The sequence below is a fragment of the Vespa velutina genome, chromosome 20, assembly GCF_912470025.1.
Source record: "Vespa velutina chromosome 20, iVesVel2.1, whole genome shotgun sequence".
NCBI lineage: Eukaryota > Metazoa > Arthropoda > Insecta > Hymenoptera > Vespidae > Vespa > Vespa velutina.
Genome location: NC_062207.1, coordinates 3,592,923 through 3,619,558, shown reverse-complemented (window position 1 = coordinate 3,619,558; position 26,636 = coordinate 3,592,923). Strand labels below are relative to the sequence as shown.

At 30.4% G+C, this 26,636-nt stretch overlaps 4 protein-coding genes across 9 annotated transcripts; all 4 read right to left on the bottom strand.

The window, feature by feature from the left end:
- Positions 1-175: 175 nt before the first annotated feature.
- On the bottom strand, positions 176-13,452 carry LOC124956138 (xaa-Pro dipeptidase). Of its 6 annotated transcripts, none has more exons than XM_047511574.1 (9): positions 13,261-13,452; positions 6,082-6,280; positions 4,933-5,172; positions 4,705-4,766; positions 4,550-4,594; positions 1,518-1,787; positions 906-1,350; positions 677-828; positions 176-581 (listed from the first exon to the last, which is right to left on the bottom strand). In XM_047511574.1, the coding sequence occupies exons 1-9, from the start codon at positions 13,302-13,304 to the stop codon at positions 515-517; spliced, it is 1,524 nt and encodes a 507-aa protein (XP_047367530.1). In that variant the 5' UTR covers positions 13,305-13,452; the 3' UTR covers positions 176-514. The 6 variants fall into 6 exon arrangements, with proteins under 6 accessions (XP_047367530.1, XP_047367531.1, XP_047367528.1 ...); XM_047511575.1 differs by lacking the exon at positions 13,261-13,452 and adding an exon at positions 7,094-7,252; XM_047511572.1 differs by lacking the exon at positions 13,261-13,452 and adding an exon at positions 6,982-7,109.
- On the bottom strand, positions 7,718-13,266 carry LOC124956142 (lateral signaling target protein 2 homolog). Its single transcript, XM_047511582.1, has one exon. The coding sequence runs from the start codon at positions 11,813-11,815 to the stop codon at positions 11,072-11,074; it is 744 nt and encodes a 247-aa protein (XP_047367538.1). The 5' UTR covers positions 11,816-13,266; the 3' UTR covers positions 7,718-11,071.
- A 521-nt stretch (positions 13,453-13,973) lies between the features above and the next one.
- Positions 13,974-17,288, bottom strand: LOC124956140 (HAUS augmin-like complex subunit 3). Its single transcript, XM_047511577.1, has 11 exons — positions 17,260-17,288; positions 17,048-17,136; positions 16,332-16,625; positions 16,025-16,243; positions 15,757-15,943; positions 15,470-15,690; positions 15,260-15,388; positions 14,860-15,199; positions 14,551-14,780; positions 14,275-14,443; positions 13,974-14,200 (listed from the first exon to the last, which is right to left on the bottom strand). Exons 3-11 carry the CDS (start codon positions 16,511-16,513, stop codon positions 14,066-14,068), a joined length of 1,812 nt encoding a protein of 603 aa, XP_047367533.1. The 5' UTR covers positions 16,514-16,625; positions 17,048-17,136; positions 17,260-17,288; the 3' UTR covers positions 13,974-14,065.
- On the bottom strand, positions 16,910-17,419 carry LOC124956072 (bolA-like protein 3). The gene is made up of 3 exons (XM_047511442.1): positions 17,260-17,419; positions 17,027-17,136; positions 16,910-16,975 (listed from the first exon to the last, which is right to left on the bottom strand). Exons 1-3 carry the CDS (start codon positions 17,417-17,419, stop codon positions 16,910-16,912), a joined length of 336 nt encoding a protein of 111 aa, XP_047367398.1.
- Positions 17,420-26,636: the final 9,217 nt, after the last annotated feature.

Here is a 26,636-nt window from a genome sequence, read left to right as displayed (position 1 = left end):
AGAGAGAGAGAGAAACTGCGAAACGACAAATATACTACATATACTCTGCTCGATATAATTTCCAAACTAGTCTCCAACTATCCATCATCTCTTCTCATCACTTTTTTTCTTATACACAATTGCATCATCAACAAAAAAAAAAAAACCATTCAAAAGAGAATGTTATAAAACTTCATTAATGATAACGAATAGATTTTGATTTATTTGTAAATAATGTAAAAAGTTAACGATACATATATATATATGTATATATAGATGTAACATCGATGATATAAAACAGTAATGGTTTTTATCGATTTCATGACGTGATAAAAATGATTAAATACAAATACACATTCTGCATTTTTCACGACATGAAGATGTATCGTCGAATAGATTAAATTTCTTTTAGAAATATGCCATCTCCTTTTTCTTTTATATGTATACATTAAAAACATATATGTACATATATTTATATATGTAAATAATATTTCTTATAGAATATATCAAAGTTTGGTAAAAGAATGTATCAGAGTTATTTTTCTTGGGGTAATTTTAAATCGCTTCGTCCAACATCCATCCAACTTTCTATTTCCTCAATCCTACGATTAAATAAAATAGAATAATTATTATTTTTTGTTATGCTTAGAAATAAAAATTATGATTTTATTTTTTTCACATGTAGTATTATACTCACGTTCTAGGAACTTGCGTTAAATTTTCAACTCCTGTCTCAGTAATTAAAACGTCATCCTCAATTCTAATACCACCCCAACCACGAAATCTTTCCAATTGTTCTCTTACGATAAATCGAGATTGTTTTGGATCAGTTAATGCAGCGTCAAGTAACTATCGTTGAATGATCATTGAAACGATAAGTGATCACCATTGGAAACTTCAATAAAAGTGATCAGCCTTTAACTTACACAATCGATGAAATAACATCCTGGTTCTATCGTTAATACCATGCCGGCATGTAATGTACGAGCTGTTCTTAACTTTCTTATGCCCGCTGATGTTGAACGTTCCGGATGTCCTGGAAGATAGCCACCAACATCATGAACATCCAAACCCATAAGATGTCCAAGACCATGAGGTTGAAAGATTTCGTTCAAGCCAGATTCAATCATCTCGTTCACATCTCCGATCAACAGTCCACCTTCTTTTAACGAAGCTAACATTCTCTTGTTAGCTAAAAGATGCATATCTGTCCAAGATACGCCAGGCTTTGCTGCTTCTATAACTGCATCTCTTGCGTTCAGCACAGCGTTGTAAATGAACTTTTGATCGTTCGTGAATTTTCCATTCGCTGGGAAACTACATGTTATGTCTGCTGCATATCCACAGTAATTCCCACCCATATCGAATAAACTGTGTAAAATATATATATATATATATATATATATATATATATATATATATATATATATATATATATATACACACGCACACACACATATATCGTACATACGGATATTGTATTCTATATAGAATAAAAAGCATGTACAGAAGGATGACTATCTCTGAAATTTTCTTACCACATATCACCGTCTTGTATGATTTTACTGTTAGGTGCTCCAGCATGTCCATAATGCAAAACAGATGCACTATATCCTGATCCACAAATGCAAGTATAAGAAACGTGTCTGCAACCTCCAATCGAATATACGTAATTCATAAAAGCCGCTTCAGCTTGGAACTCTGCGAGACCCGGCCTCACCATACGCATTACAGCTTTATGGGCTTCTGAGCTTATCTTCACCACATATCTCAATACATCAATTTCCTTGGCGGATTTTATTACTCGACTATACATAAAAAATAAAAAAATAAAACGAAATGGAGATAAAATTAAACGTAACTTTATCATTAATAATACATAACGTAATACATGCAATCTTTTTCTCATAACTTTTATTCCCTGTACAAAAAACTCAGAGATCTACATTTTCATATAAAATATCAATTCTATAAAGACCGACCATTAATGTTTTATAACGCGTCCTCGGCTGCTTCGAAATTTTTTATCAAATAATTGGATAATTCCTCTGGTTGATCGAACAATTTTTCTAATGTCATGTAATCTAAACATACTACGCGAAAACCCAACTTTCTTATCTGCCTTTTTCTTGTTACTTGTGGGCCTATCAAGTGCTTTGTATTTCGACAATAATGTTCTGGCAAATGGATTAAAATGACAGTGTTTAAATTTCTATTATTTTTCAAGTTGAAAATTTCTGTTGACACGGACAATGAATGTACCAGTATATCGAGTACATAAAAATTAATGAATGGTAATTTGCTTAAAAGAACATTTTTACTTAATTTCTTTTCTTTACCTACTACAGACTCCAATGGTTTATATATTTGATTAATTATTCTTCTTAAACGTACGTCCACGAACAATGATTTTGCTATATTATTCGAATTAACGCGAAAATTACGATAATGTTCGCATTCTATATACATTGAAGCATCAAATAATATTAGTTTGTATAACAAATCCTTGTTAAAGATGGTATTTCTCTTTTTGTAAATCATATCTAGAGAATGCGATTTAACTACCGTTTCCCAGAAGCTTAAAGGATATTTTTCTAAATGGATACAAGAAAGTAAAATATCTAAAATCTCGTTTGGTTTCAAATCTAAACATTTTTCAAATAATACTTCTTCGAATACTTCCCAAAACAATGTACTATGCGGTGGCCGTATGTCTAATAAACCAAAGGGCATAAGAATTGGTGCCAATAAGGATGCGGGCAACTCCTTTCCATATTTTATAAAATATTCTCCACAAATAGAAATAATATGGACGTTCCTGACTCTCATAGTTCCGCAATAATTCATAATAGTAGCTATTAATCGTGGATCTTTAATATGAATACCTTTAGCTTTCATATATTCCTCCAACGTTAATTCTATTCTATCATCGATATATTTCTTTGCATACAAACTTTGAATAAAATCAATAAGGTCTTTCTCTTTAGAGGTATTCATACTCATAGAAGCCCACTTACTGGCACTCATTAAACATCCTGATGATAATACATCACGGTGATAACAATTTAATATTTCTCCTATCTGAGAACCCGTTAATCTCAGCCAATGTTCAGAAAGCTTTCTCTCTAAGATAATTCTCACCATGTTCTTACTTTGATTAAACAAATACATAAGTTTAAATAATGGTACTAATAAATCCGCATTAATTTCTTCCTCTCTATTCGCTATACCCACCCACAACATGTCAATAAATTCTTGGTATCTAGAATCTTTATAAGAAGACAAAACTTTTACAACATCTATTAATTGTGACAAAGTAAAGTCGCCATCCGATGCTCTAATTAATGCTTCGTCGGATAAACAATCACGATAGATATTTCTAGCTGGACTAAACTTGTCTTTCTTCAATGCACAAAGGCCTTCTATTATCATTTGACTGTCTTGACTTCTGACAATCATCTTAACGAGTTGTTTCAAAACAGCATCTCTGTTGATAGTATTTACAACCAATTGCTCTTGTCTTAATAGCTTTGCATTTTTGTATCTTCGTTGAACATTCTCCATTTCAATGATCTTTCTTAAACCTTGAAGGGCTATTCTACAATTAATTTCATCCGCAATTTTGTTCTCTAATAAAGAATATATTCCTTTAGTGGAATAAGAAGAATTCAATCCCTCTAAAATTTCCTCTATATTCGTATGTTTAAGACATTCTAAATCGGAAGAAAAAAGTATAGCAGTTCCTTCATCGGTTTCTATGTCTATCCTCTGTTTTGCAATTTTGGTTTCGATATCTATCTTCTCCGGCGCTTGCTTACGATTCCCTTTGGATATAACTCCAAGTTGTTCCTTTTTCTTAAATGCATCCAAGAACCGAGAATCGAGAGGAGTCTCATCGTCCTTACCTTTAACGTTACATACAAGTCCAATGTCGTTGATCTTTTTCACGATCAAGGGGAGTTCTTGTATATACATTCCTTCTTCCAAGAAAATAGTAGTCCGAGCGAGAGCTTTCGAGCTCCTATAATCTCCTCTGTTGGATTCTAACCTTAATTTTGAAGCGAATTCTTTTGTATGTAAAAACGAGCGGAAAAGAAATTTTCCACATGCCTGACACGATATTATCATCTAAACGAAGCATATATTAATTATAATAAATTTCTATTAAAATATTTCATTTCTCTTTATTTTTCTGCGTACTTACAATGACGTTTACGAACCATAATATTTTCTATTGACCAAAACGTACAAATGTTTTCCCATGCATTGTAAAATGTGTTATATTAAAGACAACAATTCGTTTGTCTTCAAAAATACTTTTAAAATATAATTAGATTTGATTAATATCTCTAATTGTAAGAAAAACGTATCGAAAATTAATGAGAGATACTAAATATTAAAACACAAATACACGTCGAAATACATTGACGCCATATTGACTTTCAATTTTCTCGAAAGATGAAAGCACCAATAGAAAACTTCTCCGGAGGGAGAACGTTTATGATTGGACGGTCAATCAAATTCCGATAAAATAAAAATTATACAATAAAAATATATTAATTTAACTTACCATTCGCATATTTCCGGATATAGCGTATTATTATCAACTTGAAATCTATCAAATAAAGAATAAAAACATACGATCAATGAAAACTTCTTTAAACGCTTTCCCTTATTTAATAAATAAATAAATAAATAAATAAAAATAAAATTAAATCCGCTTACTGTCCTATTCCATCGAAGACGGCTTCTTGAGCGTACAATCCACTGTCGCTATTTTTACCACTCTGAAATAAAAAAGAAAAAGATCATATAACATTTCCAAAAATAAAATTTCTCTTACATAATTCAACAAAAAAAAAAAAAGAAAGAAAAAGAAAAAAAAAAGAAAAAAGAATACAAAATCAAATAGAATTTCACAAATTTTTTCATTATATATTAAATAATCCTTACCAAAGTTAATAAAAGAGATGCACTTTTGCCTTTCAATATTCTCCCTATTTCATCAGTATAATAAGTCTCATCAACGCCATAACGTTTTTTAAAATCTTCCAGTGTATGTAACTTTCCCTCCCAGATAGCATATTCTGCGGGTAATCTTGGTACAAATAAAATTGATTTTTCTAAAGATAAATCAAGAGCTCCATAGCATCCAGGTTCCTCAACACCAAAACACCATTGAAAAAAAGATTCCTATGGAAAAAGAAAATTAAAAACAAAAGTCAATTAGAATAATATAATAACACTTTTCTAAAAATGAAATTCAATTTTATTAATATTAATAACAATTATATTTTAATTGCTGAATTATTTCTAAAAATAACCTTTATCTTTAGGTTATCCCAAAAAAGTATTTATTTTTTTAATTCATTATATATACATGAATTTATAAATATAATACATTAAAAAACTGAATTAAATTCAATTCTAAAAAAAAAACTAGATACATTTAAAATCGATATACATATATACATAAATGTAAAAATAAGAGATATACAGGTACATATATATCTTTCTTTGTTTTGAAAGAGTGTTTAACGGAAATAGCAGGCATACGCAAGCAAGACAAGCAGGACTTGCTTATCTATCGTGTTCGAGAGTTTTATGAAATTAAAATTTGAACGTTTAAAATATATTAAGAGTTAAACTTAACAAATATAAATACGAATCTCATTAGATGCTATTTTAATCAGCTTTCTGAATTGGTAAATGATAGAATTCGAAATAAGATGTAAAGGCCATAATAGGTCAATGTACTTTTAGTATATATACCACATGACACGCACATATACATAATAAGACTTTTGAATAAGTCTGTGTCTATATAGATGGTGGGCCAAAAGTTCCCAACCATTTTTCAAGATCAGTTACTAATTTTCAAGGTTTTTTAGGCTAATCCTTTTTGTTTTTTTTTTTTTGTTTTTGTTTTTTTTTTTTTCTATGCATAAGACCTGTTAAAGTATTATTACATAATACTAACAATAAGTATTAGTAATACATAATAAAGTTTCATAATATAAATAGAAAAATCATTTCTAAAAATAAATCGATTTCGTCACATTCTCCGTTTAGTCCGGGACTTATATAAATAGGGAAACCTACCTGCCTAAAAGGCCAGTTGATGTCCGTATCGTTGAAAGAGATTTCGATCCCTCCTTGAAGAATAACAAAAGTATTAGCAGCTGGAAGATTGGTATTTCTTTTTAAACGAGCTAGAAGTCTTTCACGATTTTCTCGAAAAAGGGATATAGGTACTTTAAGAGTATGTTCGCCACGTGTAAAATAAGATTCCATGTTGGATCTGAAAAATAAAAATATTTGTTGGAATTAAAAGGAAAACATTATTATTATTATTATTATTATTTATTTAATAAAAAAAAAAAAAAAAAAAAGAAAATACATTAGTCATAAACTTTAATACTTGAACAATCGAACGGAACAAATTGACGATGAATACGTTCCGAATAATTTCGAGCCGTGAGAATGAGATACCATATATTATTTTTTTGCAACGATACTTTCTAAAAAGAAAGTAGATCCGCAACATCAACGTTTACAATGCTATTATGCCCGTGCTGTTACTTCACGTAACTATACTTTTATATTTACGTTTACAGAAGTCGATAGTAGGTTAAAATTGTTTGTCAACAAATATATTATGAATATTTTACATTATTAAAAGATCCAAACCTAATACTACTGCAATTCTTCTCCGACCAATGAAATAAATTATTAACTTTATCTACGAACTACGTCAGCCATTAATTTATATATATATATATATATATAAATTTTCTATGAAAAATTATCGTAGACAATTATTCACGTATTATTATAAAAAGGATATAATCATGGAAAGAGGAATAAAAAAAAATAACCAAAATATTTTAAAATATACATATTCGCACGCACACACAACACAAATATATATGCTTCTTAATTGCGATTTATTCGATCGTCCGATCGTATCGTTTTATTTGTGATCATACATTTTGATAATACCTTTGCAAAGAAAAATGAAATATTAATTTCAATAGAAATTTATTTTCTTTATAAATTAAATTAAATGATATAGAAAAATATGAAGAAACGTAACAATGGTACGTATACATACGTGACCGTAGAATCACATTCGGCCATCTTGCTTTCTATCCAGTAATATACAACAAGTATAATAACCCGTTGCTTTGTATTTATTTCTTACTTAATCTCATTTACCAAGGTTTTATGTCGAGAAATAATTTATTGATAAGAATTATAATAGGACAATCGAAAATAAGTCGTATATTCATATGTTATCGTTACTTACCTTACGTCACATCGACGCTTATTGGTTGAACCGACTAAACATATTTTCAACGACCAATCAGTATCCAGCTGTCTACGTTCGACGTTACCTATTGGTCGTTCGTCATTCTCTTACCTCAGAAATAAAAATAATACGATAATAATTTATTAATCTTTCACGTAAATTGTTCCACTCAAAAAAACAATTGAATGTAAAGTCATGTCAAAAATATTATTAACAATATCTTTGAAATTTCGAATGCTTAAATGTGTGCGCTTTATGTTATCATAAGTTACGCTCATCAATGACACTCGAAATTACACTTTTTGATACCAAAGTTCAATGATTTAATCGAATTAAATTTCGCAATAATTACTTCTTATTGTTTACAATGTTATCGATCACAATATTTATACTGACGATGTACGTATGTATAGAGTTGAGATCGTATGTATGTATATATATATATATATATATATATATATATATATATATGCAACTAGGTCACACATCTATGTTCATTATCATTATCTCACGTTGAAATCTGTGTCAATATGCAGCCAAGGTCAAAAGTTGTCATTAAAATTCCTCTTGTTTACTTCGTGAACGTATAGTAGGCGAGACATTTTAATCAATTAATGATATTTGTTAAAAACGAATACTTTAAAAAAACAAAAACAAAAAAAACTGAAAAGAAAAAATAGCTGATATATGAAATCTAAAACGATAAACTTTGTTCGGAAAGAAGTCATGATGAGAAAAAAAAAAAGAAAAAAAATAAAAAAATAAAAAAGAAACTTCCGATAATAAATTAGCTGAGCGAGCAGAATGACAAATACAGTAGAGTCATATGATATTTATACCGTGCTATGCAATCAAAATTAACACTGCTTTCGAAAGTTTTCACAGTTGACGTCGTGCAACAATATAGAGGTTAATCAGATATCACACACATTTCAACTCGAGTTTTATACTATCTATTCTACTGCTACTAAGCTGTTACTAATCGATGAATGATTCAAATTCATATTATATGCCGAATGCAAAATGAAAAGATACATACATATAACACAACACAAATAATAAATATTTCTTTTTTTCGTCTTTACTCTCTTTTTATTTATTGTTTTGAATCGGAGACAAAAGAACCCGATGATCGTACAAGACGATTTATCATTTTATTCATGTATTCATTCTCTTAACGACGAACTTGAACAAAAAAAAAAGAAAAAAAAAAAAAAGAAGAAAGAAAGAAAGTGGGAGCATAAATACTATCGTTTAGAAAAAGAAAAAAATAAGACAAAACAAAAATAAATTTATAAACTTAATTCACACACACACACACACACACACACACGCATCCTCACATTCTTTTTTTTTCTCTTTCTGTTTGATCACCAACACACAACTACGCAAAAGTATTTAACATATTAATTTCCTTTAATAACCTAACTAAGGCGATTTCATCAAATAAAACTCATATATTCTTTCATTAGTGCCTCGCAAGCACCTTATACGCACAACCACACGTTTCTACATTCACATTGAAGAGAGATACAGCTATAAATATCGATTATATTGTATCGGTTTTCATATAGAACTGTTTCCTGTTCAACAATTTCCTTTAACATGAGATATGAATCATTCCGCACTATGGGATTTGCCCTATTACGAACTGATTGCGTCGTATTCTAACCTATAAAAAAAAATTCATAGCAGAGAAGTAAATAACTATGCACTAAAACATGCATAGCAAAATATAATCGTATTTTCTTGATTTTCACTCTTCTTCCTTTTCTCCTTCTTGATTGATTTATTAATTAATTTAATTATATTTTTCCAAATATCCCTTCACACAATCGAGCTTAATCACGCATAATACTCTAGAAGAAATGCAACGGCTTCGGTAATAAATGTTGCATGATCGCTTCTCTTTCTCAAAAAAAAGAAAAAAAGATAATCTTAATGAAATAAAAATCAACTTAGAGATCTTATAATCGATTTAAAATGATGACTGATAATAATACGATCGTATTCTCTTCTTTTGTTCGTAAGAGTATGCATTTCTCGTTTTGAAAAAAGAAAAAGAAAAAATAAAAAAAGAAAAGATTCACCAGAGAGTTTTTTGACCGAAGTTCGTGCTTTTCAACATTTTTTCTTCTTTCTTTTTCTTTTTTTTTGGAGGGGGGATGCCGAGGGATTTTGCAATCGTAATTTTAATTTTAATTTTCTTTCTTCCCTATAGCATATTATTCTATCTATTTCTACTAGGAAGGATGCAATTAATTATTTTAGTGTATTGAAATGCGCTGGAGGTAGCCGATGAGAATATATATATATACATACATACATACATATATATATATATATATATATATATATATCTCATTTATCGATGCACTTCGTTACTTAAATTATATTCATTTGATACACACTTTTATAACGTTACATATTTCCACAATATGATACTCATTTCTTGTTCCTACATATATGTATGTATATATATGTGTGTGTGTGTGTGTGTGTGCAGGTGCGTATGTGTCGTTGTGTGTGGTTAACGATATATACGTATCAAAGGAGATACTCAACTTCATATTAATTCAATGATATTTTAAGTATCATTCGAATTCCTTTCGAAAAACAAAATATTCTTTTTTAGTTTTCACTTGACGAATTGTGACAAGTAAAAAATAAAAAACATACGTTTTCTTCTTCGTCGTTAAATCGATCAATTGAATTTATGTATATGTATGTCGAGTTTATTAACGTAACGTTCATTTATTAAAAGAAGTTATAACAGAGAGGAGGGACGTTCATAATTGTTTCAAATGACGTATTGACTCTATAACACTTCTAATGATATTCATTTTAATTCAAGTTTCATCAATGAAGTACGAATCAAAAAAGAAAGAAAAAAAAAAGATCGAATGATTGCATAAAAAAAATGTCTTACGATCGAATTTTAATTTTACTGCGTTATGTCCGGCAACACAAAAATAAAAACGTTGCGAATTGTGTATGTTAGAATAACGAAGAAAAAAAGGACCATGGAGAGAAGAATAATTCTTCCTTTTTTATCTTCGTTTGTCCTTATGCCCCCCCTCCTCTCTCTCTCTCTCTCTTAGTCGAAACACAACGGTTTTCCAAGAATCTCCCCCACTCCTAGAAAATATCGTCATTAACGTTTGTGTTGCACGTAAGAGACCTCGTGACTCGTCGATACGCCCCTGTGCGTCCTTAGCCGATCTTAGTCGAACATTGCCGAAGATCATCTTCGTTTTCCGATGCCGTCATTGGGTGTACGCAATAATGGCGGCAATGTATTTACAAACACGGCCATTCGTGGTGGAGAATATGTCTGTCTGTAACATGTTTACATACACACACACACGTACGCACGCACGCACAAATACACATACATACACAACATGTACGTACGTATATATATCATATTTGGAGAGCGCCAAAAAACCGTTACTCATTTTATTTTCAATTTTTAGATACGATTCCTTCAATCATTTGTGAAAACATCATTTAAACGAATAAATTAAGAAGGAAAAGAAAACAAATTAAATTCCTTGGCGCCTTCTTTTTCTATGTTGAATCAGAATGATTTAGTTTGAAACAATCGAACCTTTTATCTAACCTTAATTCTTTATTATTATTATTATTATTATTATTATTATTATTATTATTATTATTATTATTATTGTTATTATTATTATTATTGTTGTTGTTGTTATTATAATTATTATTCTCTCTTTTACTTCTTCTTCTACACTTCTGATCGTCTCTTTATCTCTTTCATAAGTCCACAGACTCGTAAACCGATGGTTCATCTTCGGAGTCATAGAAATAAGGTTTCCTCCGATACAACCTCGATCGTTCCTTCGCACCGTTCAATACCATCCCATCCTCCAAGACGTCTTCTTCCTCCTCCTCCTCTTCATCATCGTCTTCTTCATCATCTTCATCCTCTTCGAGTTGGTCGTTTTCCAAACGTTCCAATTCATCGATATTCGCTTGTAATCTTTTAACTGCTTCTTTGATCAAGCCACCTTCTCGTAAAAGTTCTTGCAAAAATTCGTAGGGATCATCTTCTCTATCGTTATTGGAACAATTATGATGATGATGATGATGATGATGATGATGACGACGATGACGATGTCGGTGATGATGATGATTATATCGGTGGCAACATTGTTGCTGTTGTTGTTGACGATAATGAACCTGCTGCCTAAGTTCAGGCTGATGATGAAGTTGTTGATCGTGTTCCTGTTGAAGCTGAACACCGTTCAACTTTTCAGTTCGATTTTGTGCAGCACAAATATCGCAACCATTAGGATCGGCCCAAGAAGAATGGGATGGTATCCGATAAGGAGTAGCTCGATTTCTATGAACTACGTTCGATTTAGCTTTCAATCCGCTTAGTCGTAAGTTCTCCTTAATTTGTGATACGAGAAGATCAACGTCGCGAGAAAGAAAATCCTGAGTTGTTTCTCCTGGCATTACTTCGATCAGGTACGTCGTATCTTGAGCAGTTGGCATTCTGGAAGATGATTTCGAAATCCTCTTTGTAATTAATCTTTTTCTAATATTTTTTCTAATCCCTTTCAATCCTTTAAAGAGATTGACTTTGATAGAAACTAGTCGATACTGATACTTATATACATATACATATATGTATATATGTATATATATATATATGCCTTCTCTCACGATCGGATCGATTCTTTGTTTACAACAGAGACCGGCCGCCTCCTTGACTATTTGCACACAAAGAGATATATATATATATATATATATATATAGCACACGCGCGCACACACACACACACACACAACGTTCCTCTTGTTGCGTGGCTTGGATCGATCAATGTACTCTTTACTTTTTAGCCCATATACCGTAAAAGTGACAAGGCCTCTATCGTTCTTTACATACGTACGTATCCACACTTATTGTATGTATTTTTTATACATATACATATATATATATATGTATGTATGTGTATATATATATATATATAACGTAGAAGAAACACAAATAGGAGTTCACGCGACAGAGAGATCACGTTGCTCTGTTATGCCGGAGCTTGAAGTACACGTCAATGATTCGATTGCCATGCGCTCGAACGCTCGCGCGCAATTACCATCACCACCAGAAGAGTACCAGCAGAGAGGAACCAGCAGTAGCACCACCACTATTACCACTCTACCATTAATCACGATGAGGACTATCCTTCTTCAAGCACGTTTGGACACCGCAAAGTGTGATTCATTTGATAAACACGCTCGATATTTATTCTATCCTCTTTCGCTTTTTTTCTTCTTCTTTTCTATCTTTCCTTGTTTTCAAAATTAATGAGTTTTCCTTTCTTGATTTCTTTCCTTCGTACATTCACCGTACAAACGTTGTTATTATCAATGAAATACAAAGCTTAATATGAAAGTAGTAACGCTTCATGTATATATTGTCCTTCTGTATATGTCATATATCAATTTACTTTTATATAATATTTCATTTCCTCTCAAATACATTCAAATATTTTGTTTGGGAAAAGTAGCAGAGTTTGATCCTGCCTTGTCCTTTATTTCTAACATTGCAGCTTCATCATCGCCATCATCATCATCATCATCAATATTACTCTCTCTATTATTATTATTATTATTATTACCGTCACGTTTACTCTACTATTTGGATCGATTCAACGCTAACTATTCTCTTACTGACGTATACTCTTTCTATATATTAAATCATGTTTTGGAATATATTCACACAGTAAAGAAATGATAACACAAAGCTTCTCTTTTTTTATCTTAACAACACACAATGTTAATGTAATATACTGAGAGAGAGAGAGAGAGAGAGAGAGAGAAAAAGAGAGAGAGTGAGAGAGAGAGAGAGAGAGAGAGAGGGAAAGAGAGAAAGAGAGAGAGAAAGAGAAACACAGGAGAACACACAAAGAAGATCAAACTCTGTCGTTTGTTATATACTTGTGGAACGGGACGATGATCACACACGTTCGTCCATCAGCCATGAACCTTCTTTACTACTATGTTATTATTGTTTTGGCCACGTAGCGCATGCGCGCATATATTCCCCTCCACTGTCTTGTAAACAAACCGTTAACTCGCGAGCCCCGGCGAATCGATAATACCCTCTTCTCTCGCCACGTCCCAGTTCCACGTAACTTTACTTTCTCTCTCTCTCTCTCTCTCTCTCTCTCATCATTCTATTTACATCCCCACCAGTCTGTTTCAACATCTCCCACCATGCTTTCTCAACATCCCCCACTCATACTGAAAAAACGTTGAGCCTTCTGGCGTCACCGTTAACCAATCTCACACATAAAAGAGACAATTTCATCCAGCTATGGGTGATGTCTTTTATCTGCATATTTATATATGTGGTTGTGTGTGTGTGTGTGCATGTATATGTAGGAGAAAAAGAGAGATAAAATAGAAGGGATAACATTTTAGATCTTTCGACGTTTCCTGCTAAAGGATTTCATTGGTTTTTTATTTATTTATTGCTTTTTTTTTTTTTTTTTTTTTTTTTTTTTTTTTTTTTTTTTTTTAAGAAAAGAAGAAAGCAAATACAAATGTGAATCAATGGTATATTTTATAATATCCATTATACGTTTCCTATTTTTATTATATTGCTTTTCTTTATGTTTGATCCTTCCATTGTTTGTTAAACAAATGTGTGTATATGTATATATATATATATTTATTTATTGTAATAAAAATTATAATGTTAAGAGAATCTTCTCAACTTATTATACCTATTGTCTTTTATTCAACTATCCCTTCCAAAATGGGATCGATCTGCCATTCGCTTCGTTTCTTCGTAATGTTTCTTTAATGTATCTGGATCAGCCAAAAATCTTTGCCATAAAATTTCTTTTTCTCTTTTCAAAGGATTATTATATCTCTGAAAATTTAATAGAAACTGTGTAATTATGTATGTTACGTATAAAAATCTTCTAACATAATTATAATAATTACCATTTTTTCCTTCAATACATTTCTTACTGTCGTTAAATTTGTTTTAATGTTTTCTAATTGATTGGATGTATTCTCATATTGCACATTCATATCGTACGAAAGTGGTATGAAGCTTCTTGTAATCCCATTATTTATTTCTTTATCATAACTACTCGATATTTCCTTTTCCCTAAACGAAAGGATATTAAAAACTATTAATAAATCATTAAAGATGTAGAAACGACATTCTGTAGGATTATACACACACACACATTCCCTCATATTTTTAATACTTACAATAACAATATTCTATTGATTTGGTCGTTCATATAAGTATCGAGTATAGCTTGCTTCTTCTCTTTATTATTTGCTATTAGATCATTATATTTGACCAGTGCATGATTTAATGCATCTGGCGAAACGTCGTCGATCGACACCATTGATATAAATAACTCATTGAAGATATTTTGATTGATAACAGATGATTGAAGTGCATCATATTCTTCCTGCTGTTGTTGCATAGTTTCCTGGATATATTAGTAAAGCATGAGAAAATTTTATTCAGTTGTCTTATTGTCGATCTAAATTAAAAGAAATGTTACTTACGCAGCGCGTCGAAGAAAGTGAATATTCTGTAGCAAGGTAATGACGAGCGTCACCGATAAACTCGGATATTTCTTTAAGCGAATGAAACTGCATATCCATTAATATACATAATAGATCTGAATGTGCATGACCGTGTTCACGTGTAAAAGATAAAAGAGATTTTAGTTTTCCGAATCGAATTTTTCTTCGCTTCAATCTTGCACGTGTAGCTTGTCGCAAAATATGGATTATTTCAGTTTCTACGTATTGTTCGATAACTTCGGTAAGTTGTCGTTCTCTTAAAAGAGTAATGTTCTCTTCCAAAAAATTTCTTCTTCTCGTCAGGTCCAAAATCTCGTCTCTAGTAGTGAATAACATTGAATAGAATACATTAGTGATGTAATTTATTTTATTCACTCACAGTAAATGCGTTTGCTCAGGTATTTTTAGATTTCCATCGTTCCATATGAACTGGGCATATTCCAACATAGCTCTGCAAGAGGCTTCGTGCATTTTAGCATAGACTTCTCTTAACGTCGAATTAGTAAGCCTATAATAATGTGTATATACCGATTAGATTTAAATTGATATCAATTTTATTATTGATCATGTACTGGTAAAAGGAAAATACTTTAATTTGCATGATGCCAATTCCTGCGTCTGTTTATAGATTTGCTTTTCTTTGCTGTCATTCATAAATGTCTCAAAATCCGAATCATGTTGCTGTTCGATCTCCCGATTATCCAAACTGAATTGCCGCTTAATCAGAATATCTAAATAATCATTGTAAAGCTTGATCTGTTTGATAAATAAATCTATGGACATTTGTATCCACAATATCGGTATTCCTTTCTATGAGAATAAACAAAATATGCTTTTTATACGATTTATCAAATAAAATCACATTAAATCACTTACATTTTCAATCGCATCTGTATATACATTAAGAAGCTGTTCCGTTTCTCTGAAGAAGTTACGATTTTGTTCATCAAATTTTTCCAAAATAACATTACAATCGTTAAATGCTTTAAGCAGTTCAATTTGTTCCTTTTCAAAATGATTCTCTTCTTGTTCTATCTCATCTTCCAATGTAAATTCCAATTCCCTACAAATAACTTTCTGTTATTGGACTAGGTTAAATTACGTTTTATAGGTTATGGTTAGGTAGACAAACACAAATACCTACTTTAAATTCAATATATTATTTTTTAATAATTCTATATAGTCTTCGTCCATTTTGTAAAGATCTTTTAACGATTCAAATATAGAAAACGTTTCATCGATGTCCTCATTTTCGAAATCAATCAATTTCAACAATTCCGGATTATCACGAGTAAATTCTTCGAGTGCTCCATCTAATTCTTTTCCACTTAACCATTCCTCCGTACGTTGTAATTTGTTTTTTCTATAAAATAATTTAAAATATTTAAATAATTCAAATATAAATTGTAATGAGATAATTCATAAACATGGACGAATAAAAGATATCTTACAGATATAATTCTTCTTTGGACAATACATTAGCACGACTGACATTATCGCAAAACCATTCTAGAAAAGGTTGCGCCGTCGAAATATCGCATATTTTATCGAAAATGTCAGGTGTTATGCTAGTTGACAGATCTGGTCTTAAATATTCGATCTTTTTATGAAGAATTTTGCCGGACACGCTCATATCGAATGAGTTTTATATACAACATATAGAAGAATCATGAAGGTTAACTGTTATGGCTAACACTACCATAAAATAAGCGCGCCTAATGCCTATTTGAGTTTGACTGCTCCATCTGGCGGAGGAGGGAAATTTAAAAAGATATTACATTTAAATTAATACGATCGCATATTCTATTCCAAAAGAAAGAAAATGATACAAATATATGTTAGAAATTATTATGTTGGCATTTTTTTTTTTCTTTTTTCTTTTCTGAAAAAGAAATTATATTAATTTATACCGATTATACATGTTCATGTAAAGTTTAAAAAATATTATATAATTTAGAAAGAGAGAAACTATAAGGGCAATAAATATCTTCCGGTTAAGATTAATAAAGTCTACTTGAATAACTTCCATTTATGTATCCGGTATACTCGTGTATATTCGTATACCATGCATATCTTTGATTTCTTCTTTAAGTACCTGCAAATAAATATGATACATATAATAAACGATTATATTTAAATATTTTACCGTCGTAATCTCCATTCCTACCTCGTTTATAATTCGATGCTGTTTAACTGTGTTTAAACCCTTGAATTCCGGCGCAATAACATTTATTTCAAACATAGCACCGCAGCCACCTAAGGAAAAAAGAAACGTTGTTAATCCAATTTCACTTATTTGTGTGCAACAGATGAGAGCGAGCGAGAGAGAGAGAGAGAGAGAGAGGGAGAGAGAAAGCATATGCCTTATATATTATTTACCAGAAACGTCTGTTACTTCTATAAGACGAGCTTTAGGAAACTTGTTCCGTAACAAAGAAATCATTTTTTGTTCTGCCTGCTTCCCTGCAAGCGCACCATTTGGTCCATTCCACACTCGTGACAGTAACTGAAACACTTTCGTTTTAGTCGTCTTCCTCATTTTCGTTTGAAACGGTTACTATAGGAAAAGTTGTTTGGCTCGTATAAGTTTAAAATATAAGTAACCTAAACCAATCTCAATTAAGGATAATTGTGAGAAAATATAACGTTCTGTTTCAAATCGTTGTACATACAAATATAATGTGTAATATGTGATTAATCATGTTTTATTACCTACCGAAATATTCCGAAAATTTGATGTAAATATACGACCGAACATAGCTGAGATATACTTGTTGTTTCTTTTCTTTTTATCTAAAATACATTTATCTTTTGTTACAATCTTTCTTAACTTTTATTTACAAATAACAACAACAAAAATATCTGAATAAAGACACGCTCTCGTTCGATTATTTCACCGATATATAGGTTATATATGATAAAGTCACATGGAATGGATCAGCTGATATCCAATAGCGGGACAACAACGCCACCACCCGCCAAAGTTTGAAACACTATTAAAAAGAAAGACAAAAGAATGCCATTTCTCAATAATAAATAAAAATAATTGTGTGACTAAATAACTGATGTGTGGAAATAGCTGGTACACAGATTTTCCAAAAATTTTTAAACGCGAAAAAATACATTTCATAATGATCACAAGAAAAATCTACAGTAATTCAATCGATCACTCTTTCGACAAATGATTCCTATGGAAATAATAATAAAATTCGTCTCCAATACCGCAAAGATTATTGTGAACGTCAGAAACTTCAAAAGATTTCAATTTCACATTTCAATACTCGAAGTATCCGAACTCACTTCGGAATTCTTGGCCTCACATAAAATAAATATATAAAGTCTTTCAATTAAATTTGACGAGTACCGAATTAGTTTCCTCTAGCATTCCAATTAGTAAAGATCGAAATTTTCTCTTTCCAAACGTAAAATATTATAAATTAATACTTTTCCTCATTTCAGAATTATTTAAACGATATTTCAAGTACGCGGGATAGTATAAAATAATATTTAAACAATAGTACATTTATTTAAGCATTAAAAATATTGAAACGCGCGCGGGACTTAAAATAATTGTAATATTTCATTTTGTTACTTCTAAATTTTAATTTCGGAGTAGTCGGCCTTGTGTAATATAAACATAAATGCGCTTTCATTTAACTTTGACAGTTTCCGAGCTAGTTCTCTCTTGCACTTCGACCTCTGCACATCGCGACTCTCCTATAATCACAAAAATTTATAAATTAATACTTTCACTAATTTTACAATTATTTAAACGATATTTCAAGTACGCGGGATAGAGTAAAGTAATATTTAAACAATAGTACATTTATTTAAACATCAAAAATACTGAAACGCGCGCGGAACTTAAAATAATTGTAATATTTAATTTTGTTACTTCTAAATTTTAATTTCGGAGTAGTCGGCCTTGTGTAATATAAACATAAATGCGCTTTCATTTAACTTTGACAGTTTCCGAGTTAGTTCTCTCTTGCACTTCGACCTCTGCACATCGCGACTCTCCTATAAGCACAAAAATTTATAAATTAATACTTTCGCTAATTTTACAATTATTTAAACGATATTTCAAGTACGCGGGATACAGTAAAGTAATATTTAAACAATAGTACATTTATTTAAACATCAAAAATACTGAAACGCGCGCGGGACTTAAAATAATTGTAATATTTAATTTTGTTACTTCTAAATTTTAATTTCGGAGTAGTCGGCCTTGTGTAATATAAACATAAATGCGCTTTCATTTAACTTTGACAGTTTCCGAGTTAGTTCTCTCTTGTACTTCGACCTGTGCATATCGCGATTCTCTTTTCTAAACGCTAAAGCTTATAAACTAATATTTTCGATAATTTTATAATCATTTAAACGATTTTTATTGCACGCGGGATAGAATAGAGTAATATTTAAACAATAGTTCATTTATTTAAACACTAAAAATACTGAAACGCGCGCGGGACTTAAAATAATTGTAATATTTAATTTTGTTACTTCTAAATTTTAATTTCGGAGTAGTCGGCCTTGTGTAATATAAACATAAATGCGCTTTCATTTAACTTTGACAGTTTCCGAGTTAGTTCTCTCTTGCACTTCGACCTCTGCACATCGCGACTCTCCTATAATCACAAAAATTTATAAATTAATACTTTCGCCAATTTTACAATTATTTAAACGATATTTCAAGTACGCGGGATAGAGTAAAGTAATATTTAAACAATAGTACATTTATTTAAACATTAAAAATTCTGAAACGCGCGCGGGACTTAAAATAATTTTAATATTAAATCGTTTTACTTTATAATTTTAATTTTGGATTAGTTGGCCTTGTGTAATATAAACATAAATGCGCTTTCATTTAACTTTGACAGTTTCCGAGTTAGTTCTCTCTTGCACTTCGACCTCTGCACATCGCGACTCTCCTATAAGCACAAAAATTTATAAATTAATACTTTCGCCAATTTTACAATTATTTAAACGATATTTCAAGTACGCGGGATAGAGTAAAGTAATATTTAAACAATAGTACATTTATTTAAACATCAAAAATACTGAAACGCGCGCGGGACTTAAAATAATTGTAATATTTAATTTTGTTACTTCTAAATTTTAATTTCGGAGTAGTCGGCCTTATGTAATATAAACATAAATGCACTTTCATTTAACTTTGACAGTTTCCGAGTTAGTTCTCTCTTGTACTTCGACCTGCGCATATCGCGATTCTCTTTTCTAAACGCTAAAGCTTATAAACTAATATTTTCGATAATTTTATAATCATTTAAACGATTTTTATTGCACGCGGGATAGAATAGAGTAATATTTAAACAATAGTTCATTTATTTAAACACTAAAAATACTGAAACGCGCGCGGGACTTAAAATAATTGTAATATTTAATTTTGTTACTTCTAAAATTTAATTTCGGAGTAGTCGGCCTTGTGTAATATAAACATAAATGCACTTTCATTTAACTTTGACAGTTTCCGAGTTAGTTCTCTCTTGCACTTCGACCTGTGCACATCGCAATTCTCTTTTTCTAATCGCAAGAACTTAGAAATTAATACTTTCGCTAATTTTACAATTATTTAAACAATATTTCAAGTACGCGGGATAGTACAAAGTAATATTTAAACAATAGTACATTTATTTAAGCATTAAAAATACTGAAACGCGCGCGGGACTTAAAATAATTGTAATATTTAATTTTGTTACTTCTAAATTTTAATTTCGGAGTAGTCGGCCTTGTGTAATATAAACATAAATGCGCTTTCATTTAACTTTGACAGTTTCCGAGTTAGTTCTCTCTTGCACTTCGACCTGTGCACATCGCAATTCTCTTTTTCTAATCGCAAGAACTTAGAAATTAATACTTTCGCTAATTTTACAATTATTTAAACAATATTTCAAGTACGCGGGATAGTGCAAAGTAATATTTAAACAATACTACATTTATTTAAGCATTAAAAATACTGAAACGCGCGCGGGACTTAAAATAATTGTAATATTTAATTTTGTTACTTCTAAAATTTAATTTCGGAGTAGTCGGCCTTGTGTAATATAAACATAAATGCACTTTCATTTAACTTTGACAGTTTCCGAGTTAGTTCTCTCTTGTACTTCGACCTGTGCATATCGCGATTCTCTTTTCTAAACGCTAAAGCTTGTAAACTAATATTTTCGATAATTTTATAATCATTTAAACGATTTTTATTGCACGCGGGATAGAATAGAGTAATATTTAAACAATAGTTCATTTATTTAAACACTAAAAATACTGAAACGCGCGCGGGACTTAAAATAATTTTAATATTAAATCGTTTTACTTTAAAATTTTAATTTTGGATTAGTTGGCCTTGTGTAATATAAACATAAATGCGCTTTCATTTAACTTTGACATTTTCCGAGTTAGTTCTCTCTTGCACTTCGACCTCTGCACATCGCAATACTCTTTTTCTAATCGCAAGAACTTAGAAATTAATACTTTCGCTAATTTTACAATTATTTAAACGATATTTCAAGTACGCGGGATAGTATAAAGTAATATTTAAACAATAGTACATTTATTTAAACATTAAAAATTCTGAAACGCGCGCGGGACTTAAAATAATTTTAATATTAAATCGTTTTACTTTAAAATTTTAATTTTGGATTAGTTGGCCTTGTGTAATATAAACATAAATGCGCTTTCATTTAACTTTGACAGTTTCCGAGTTAGTTCTCTCTTGTACTTCGACCTCTGCACATCGCGACTCTCCTATAAGCACAAAAATTTATAAATTAATACTTTCGCTAATTTTACAATTATTTAAACGATATTTCAAGTACGCGGGATAGTATAAAGTAATATTTAAACAATAGTACATTTATTTAAACATTAAAAATTCTGAAACGCGCGCGGGACTTAAAATAATTTTAATATTAAATCGTTTTACTTTAAAATTTTAATTTTGGATTAGTTGGCCTTGTGTAATATAAACATAAATGCGCTTTCATTTAACTTTGACAGTTTCCGAGTTAGTTCTCTCTTGCACTTCGACCTGTGCACATCGCAATACTCTTTTTCTAATCGCAAGAACTTAGAAATTAATACTTTCGCTAATTTTACAATTATTTAAACGATTTTTCAAGTACGCGGGATAGTATAAAGTAATATTTAAACAATATTACATTTATTTAAACATTAAAAATTCTGAAACGCGCGCGGGACTTAAAATAATTTTAATATTAAATCGTTTTACTTTAAAATTTTAATTTTGGATTAGTTGGCCTTGTGTAATATAAACATAAATGCGCTTTCATTTAACTTTGACAGTTTTCGAGTTAGTTCTCTCTTGCACTTCGACCTCTGCACATCGCGACTCTCCTATAAGCACAAAAATTTATAAATTAATACTTTCGCTAATTTTACAATTATTTAAACGATATTTCAAGTACGCGGGATAGTACAAAGTAATATTTAAACAATAGTACATTTATTTAAACATTAAAAATTCTGAAACGCGCGCGGGACTTAAAATAATTTTAATATTAAATCGTTTTACTTTAAAATTTTAATTTTGGATTAGTTGGCCTTGTGTAATATAAACATAAATGCGCTTTCATTTAACTTTGACAGTTTCCGAGTTAGTTCTCTCTTGCACTTCGACCTCTGCACATCGCGACTCTCCTATAAGCACAAAAATTTATAAATTAATACTTTCGCTAATTTTACAATTATTTAAACGATATTTCAAGTACGCGGGATAGTATAAAGTAATATTTAAACAATAGTACATTTATTTAAACATTAAAAATTCTGAAACGCGCGCGGGACTTAAAATAATTTTAATATTAAATCGTTTTACTTTATAATTTTAATTTTGGATTAGTTGGCCTTGTGTAATATAAACATAAATGCGCTTTCATTTAACTTTGACAGTTTCCGAGTTAGTTCTCTCTTGCACTTCGACCTCTGCACATCGCGACTCTCCTATAAGCACAAAAATTTATAAATTAATACTTTCGCTAATTTTACAATTATTTAAACGATATTTCAAGTACGCGGGATAGTACAAAGTAATATTTAAACAATAGTACATTTATTTATGCATTAAAAATACTGAAACGTGCGCGGGACTTAAAATAATTTTAATATTTAATTCTTTTAATTTAAAAGATTATTTAATTTTTTTACTTTGACGAATAACCATCGGAAGATTTCTCAGGATGTTTTTCCTGCATTTATCAAAGAATATTAAGGTAAATATATTTTTATATCCCACGGTTTTTCAATAATTAATACAATTTCTTATTATAACGGTGATATTAATAATTTTGTTTTTATTTTTTTGTTTCAGATCATCATTGCAATCGCTCGGGAACCAATGATGTAATGGAATATTTGTTTCGCTTAAATATGAATATCGCGAAGTAGAAGCAGTGTTCGTTCGTTCGTGTTTCGCGATTTAAAAAGCAAAAATTCTTGCCACGTCTGCGTGCAATGCAGTCGTTAGAGTCAGTGTTTGTTCGCAAAGTTTATTAATTTTTTAACAGTCACATAGGCTGTGTTTATAAAAGACAGTAGAGATTCGCGAAGTAAATTCAGTGACCGTTCGTTAAAAAATAACTATCGCGCAATAGAGTCAGTGCATCATTGAAGAGATTCTTGAACAACTTCGATGTCGACCTACCTAATTTTCAACCATATGCGAATCGTCCACTCTCCATTTCGATTTGAACGAGTGTTTTGGAGCCATCGCAGAACTTCTTAAGTAGTGAGTGAATTTTTAAGTCCCTCCAATCACTCAATCATGTCGAGGACGAAAGGTCCGAATCGGCACGGGTGATTGGTTGTAATTAATTAGTAGAAGAGCATTAAGTGACCACGAGTAAATTTCTTCGGAGATTTACTCGTGAATGGTTTCTTATTTTTTCATTTATTTATTAGATCAGGATAGAGTCTTCTTGCTCAAACGCGTTTATAATTATTCGAGATTTTGAATATTTTAATATATTTCTGAATATTTTACTCGCACGGAAATAAGTAAAGAATCGATATTCATAAGTTTTAATAAAGAACGAGCAAGAAGACACTCGCGATGGATAGTTTCTGGATTACAAACGAAACTGTGGATGATTTTATTACAAAAATTAAAATATTCGTTTGTAAGAATGAACGTCCAAGGGTTTACTTTATATTTTTAAATAATTATTAATTAAGTATTTAATCAATTTAAATTGATACAAGAAACGTCTCGATAGAGTCATTGGTTTTGAAAGAGAAAAATCGAGTAGAATGATTGCTAAAAAACAAAGAGACGTAGTCCGTAAGCCTAAATGATAAATTAATTAATTTTTAGCTCAGGATTTTCAGCAATTAATATACTATTATCTAATTTCTAATTTTTTTTATAATTAATATCTAATTTATCCCACGCTGCGAAAAAGTATCTTTCGAAAGGATAATAAGTTTCCAGATTCGTTAGGGTTGTATTAGGGTTTTCTTTCATATCTTAGAATTTGGAATCAAATTTTGTCGTTACAGTTTTAGAGTGATAATCGATTAGATTGAGGCACGAAGCAAAGAAGAGGCTATATGTCGAAGACAACATGTGGCTCAAGAGGACAACTATTAAGCTATTGAGTTATTTTCGAAGGTTCACTAGGAACTTTCGAGAATGGCTCTTAGTTTTACTATGTTAGTATTTTAATTTTACCATGTTGTCACTCAAAATGCTCTTATGGTGATGGGTGTAGGGGTGTAAATTTAAAAAACTGAGACGAAGTAACTTTCCGTAAATAATATTTCCACATTGCCACGCGTACGCGAATAGAATTATTTCATATTTTATGCCTTTTTAATATTAAATTTTTTTTCAAACTTAATTGAATTTATGATTCTAGTTTAATAAAATCAAATTTTACGTTAAAGTCGATTGATAAATTTTGCACATTTTTTCTTTTCTAAAGTTCAATTCAATTCATAATTTTATTTTAATAAAATCGAGTTCTATATTAAAATCACATATCTATGAAACGTAAAAGTAATATAATATTTTTTTAGATCAGTATTCAGAATTTTTTATTCTTTTTTAATTAATATTTTTTTTTTCTTAGCTTTTAAGTTTAATTAAATTAAATTCAGAATTTTATCGTTCGTATAATTAATATACATATATACATATTCTTTCATTTTCCTTATTTCTTTGCAGCTAGCTCTAAGTCGTGGGATTGCGAACACGGGAAGGAATAATTAATAAATAGGATTATCTTAACATTTAAACAATCTACGATATACGTAAAGTATAATTAATTAATATTTAAACAATAGGATATTCTTAGCAACGTTATAGAGAACATGTACAAATATTATCATATATTATCGATTAATAAATATAATATTTCTTTCAGAGAGAATAATATTTATTTATATCTGTGTTCAGAATATTTCATTCCTTTTTAATTAATCATTCATTTTTCTTAGGTTTAATCAAATTAAATTCAGCATTTTATCGTTCGCATAATTACTGTCATTTCTATTTTTTCTTATTTACTGTCATTAATTATTCTCTATATATATCTCGGGTGGAACCCATGGAAGGGGCCCATGGGTGTGGGCCTCTGTGCGGGTTGCTGTCTCAGCATCTTATAGAGCTGCTTCTCTTTTCTTCTCTTTCTGGGGCTCTCTTTTCTATTCCATATTTTTCATTCTTATTTATTATTATTAATTATGATTTATAAGTCTCGGATGGGACCCATGGGAGGGGTTCATGGGTGTGGGCCTCTGTGCGGGTTGCTTTCTCAGCATCTTATAGAGCTGCTTCTCTTTTCTTCTCTTTTTGGGGCTCTCTTTTCTATTTCATATTTTTCATTCTTATTTACTATTATTAATTATGATTTATTAGTCTCGGGTGGGACCCATGGGAGGGGCTCATGGGTGTGGGCCTCTGTGCGGGTTGCTTTCTCAGCATCTTATAGAGCTCCTTCTCTTTTCTTCTCTTTTTGAGGCTCTCTTTTCTATTTCATATTTTTCATTCTTATTTACTATTATTAATTATGATTTATTAGTCTCGGGTGGGACCCATGGGATGGGGCCATGGGTGTGGGCCTCTGTGCGGGTTACTGTCTCAGCATCGTCTAGAGCTGCTTCTATTTTCTTATCTTTCTGCAGCTTTCTTTTCTATCTAATATTTTTCTTATTTAATTACGTTTTTAATTATATTGTTAATATGTTTAATTATGTTTTTACTTATGTTATTAATATGTCATTTCCTTTTATTATGTCTTTTCAGATTTTTATTATGTTATCTCTTTTTAATTATGTTTCATTAATGTTTATTTGTTATTTCTTTTTAATTATGTTTTTATGTTTTTAGGTTATTAATATATTCTTATTGATTTTAATTTTTAAGCATTAGGTAGGACCCATGAGATGAAGCGGACTGTTCTTTAAGCAGCGTGTAGAGCTACTTCTATTTTCTTATCTTTCAGCAGCTCTCCTCTTTTTTACTCATATTTTTCTTCTTTAATTATGTTTTTAATTATGTTTTTACTTATGTTATTAATATGTTATTTTCTTTTATTATGCCTTTTCAGATTTTTATTATGTTATTTCTTTTTATTATGTATTTTCAGATTTTAATTATGTTATTTCTTTTTATTATGTCTTTTCAGATTTTAATTATGTTATTTCAGATTTTTATTATGTCTTTTCAGATTTTAATTATGTTATTTCTTTTTATTATGTCTTTTCAGATATTAATTATGTTA

What these genes read in the sequence shown, in the direction of transcription:
- LOC124956138 (XM_047511571.1), bottom strand. Translation starts at nt 4,107, where the DNA reads ATGATAATATCGTGTCAGGCATGTGGAAAATTTCTTTTCCGCTCGTTT.
- LOC124956142 (XM_047511582.1), bottom strand. Translation starts at nt 11,815, where the DNA reads ATGCCAACTGCTCAAGATACGACGTACCTGATCGAAGTAATGCCAGGA.
- LOC124956140 (XM_047511577.1), bottom strand. Translation starts at nt 16,513, where the DNA reads ATGAGCGTGTCCGGCAAAATTCTTCATAAAAAGATCGAATATTTAAGA. An exon ending in TCCAAAGAAGAATTATATCT is followed by an intron (nt 16,244 to 16,331) that starts GTAAGATATCTT and finishes ATTATTTTATAG; the next exon opens with AAAAAACAAATTACAACGTA. An exon ending in ATCAATAGAATATTGTTATT is followed by an intron (nt 14,444 to 14,550) that starts GTAAGTATTAAA and finishes CCTTTCGTTTAG; the next exon opens with GGAAAAGGAAATATCGAGTA.
- LOC124956072 (XM_047511442.1), bottom strand. Translation starts at nt 17,419, where the DNA reads ATGAGGAAGACGACTAAAACGAAAGTGTTTCAGTTACTGTCACGAGTG. An exon ending in AGAAGTAACAGACGTTTCTG is followed by an intron (nt 17,137 to 17,259) that starts GTAAATAATATA and finishes TTTTTTCCTTAG; the next exon opens with GTGGCTGCGGTGCTATGTTT. An exon ending in TAGGAATGGAGATTACGACG is followed by an intron (nt 16,976 to 17,026) that starts GTAAAATATTTA and finishes ATTTATTTGCAG; the next exon opens with GTACTTAAAGAAGAAATCAA.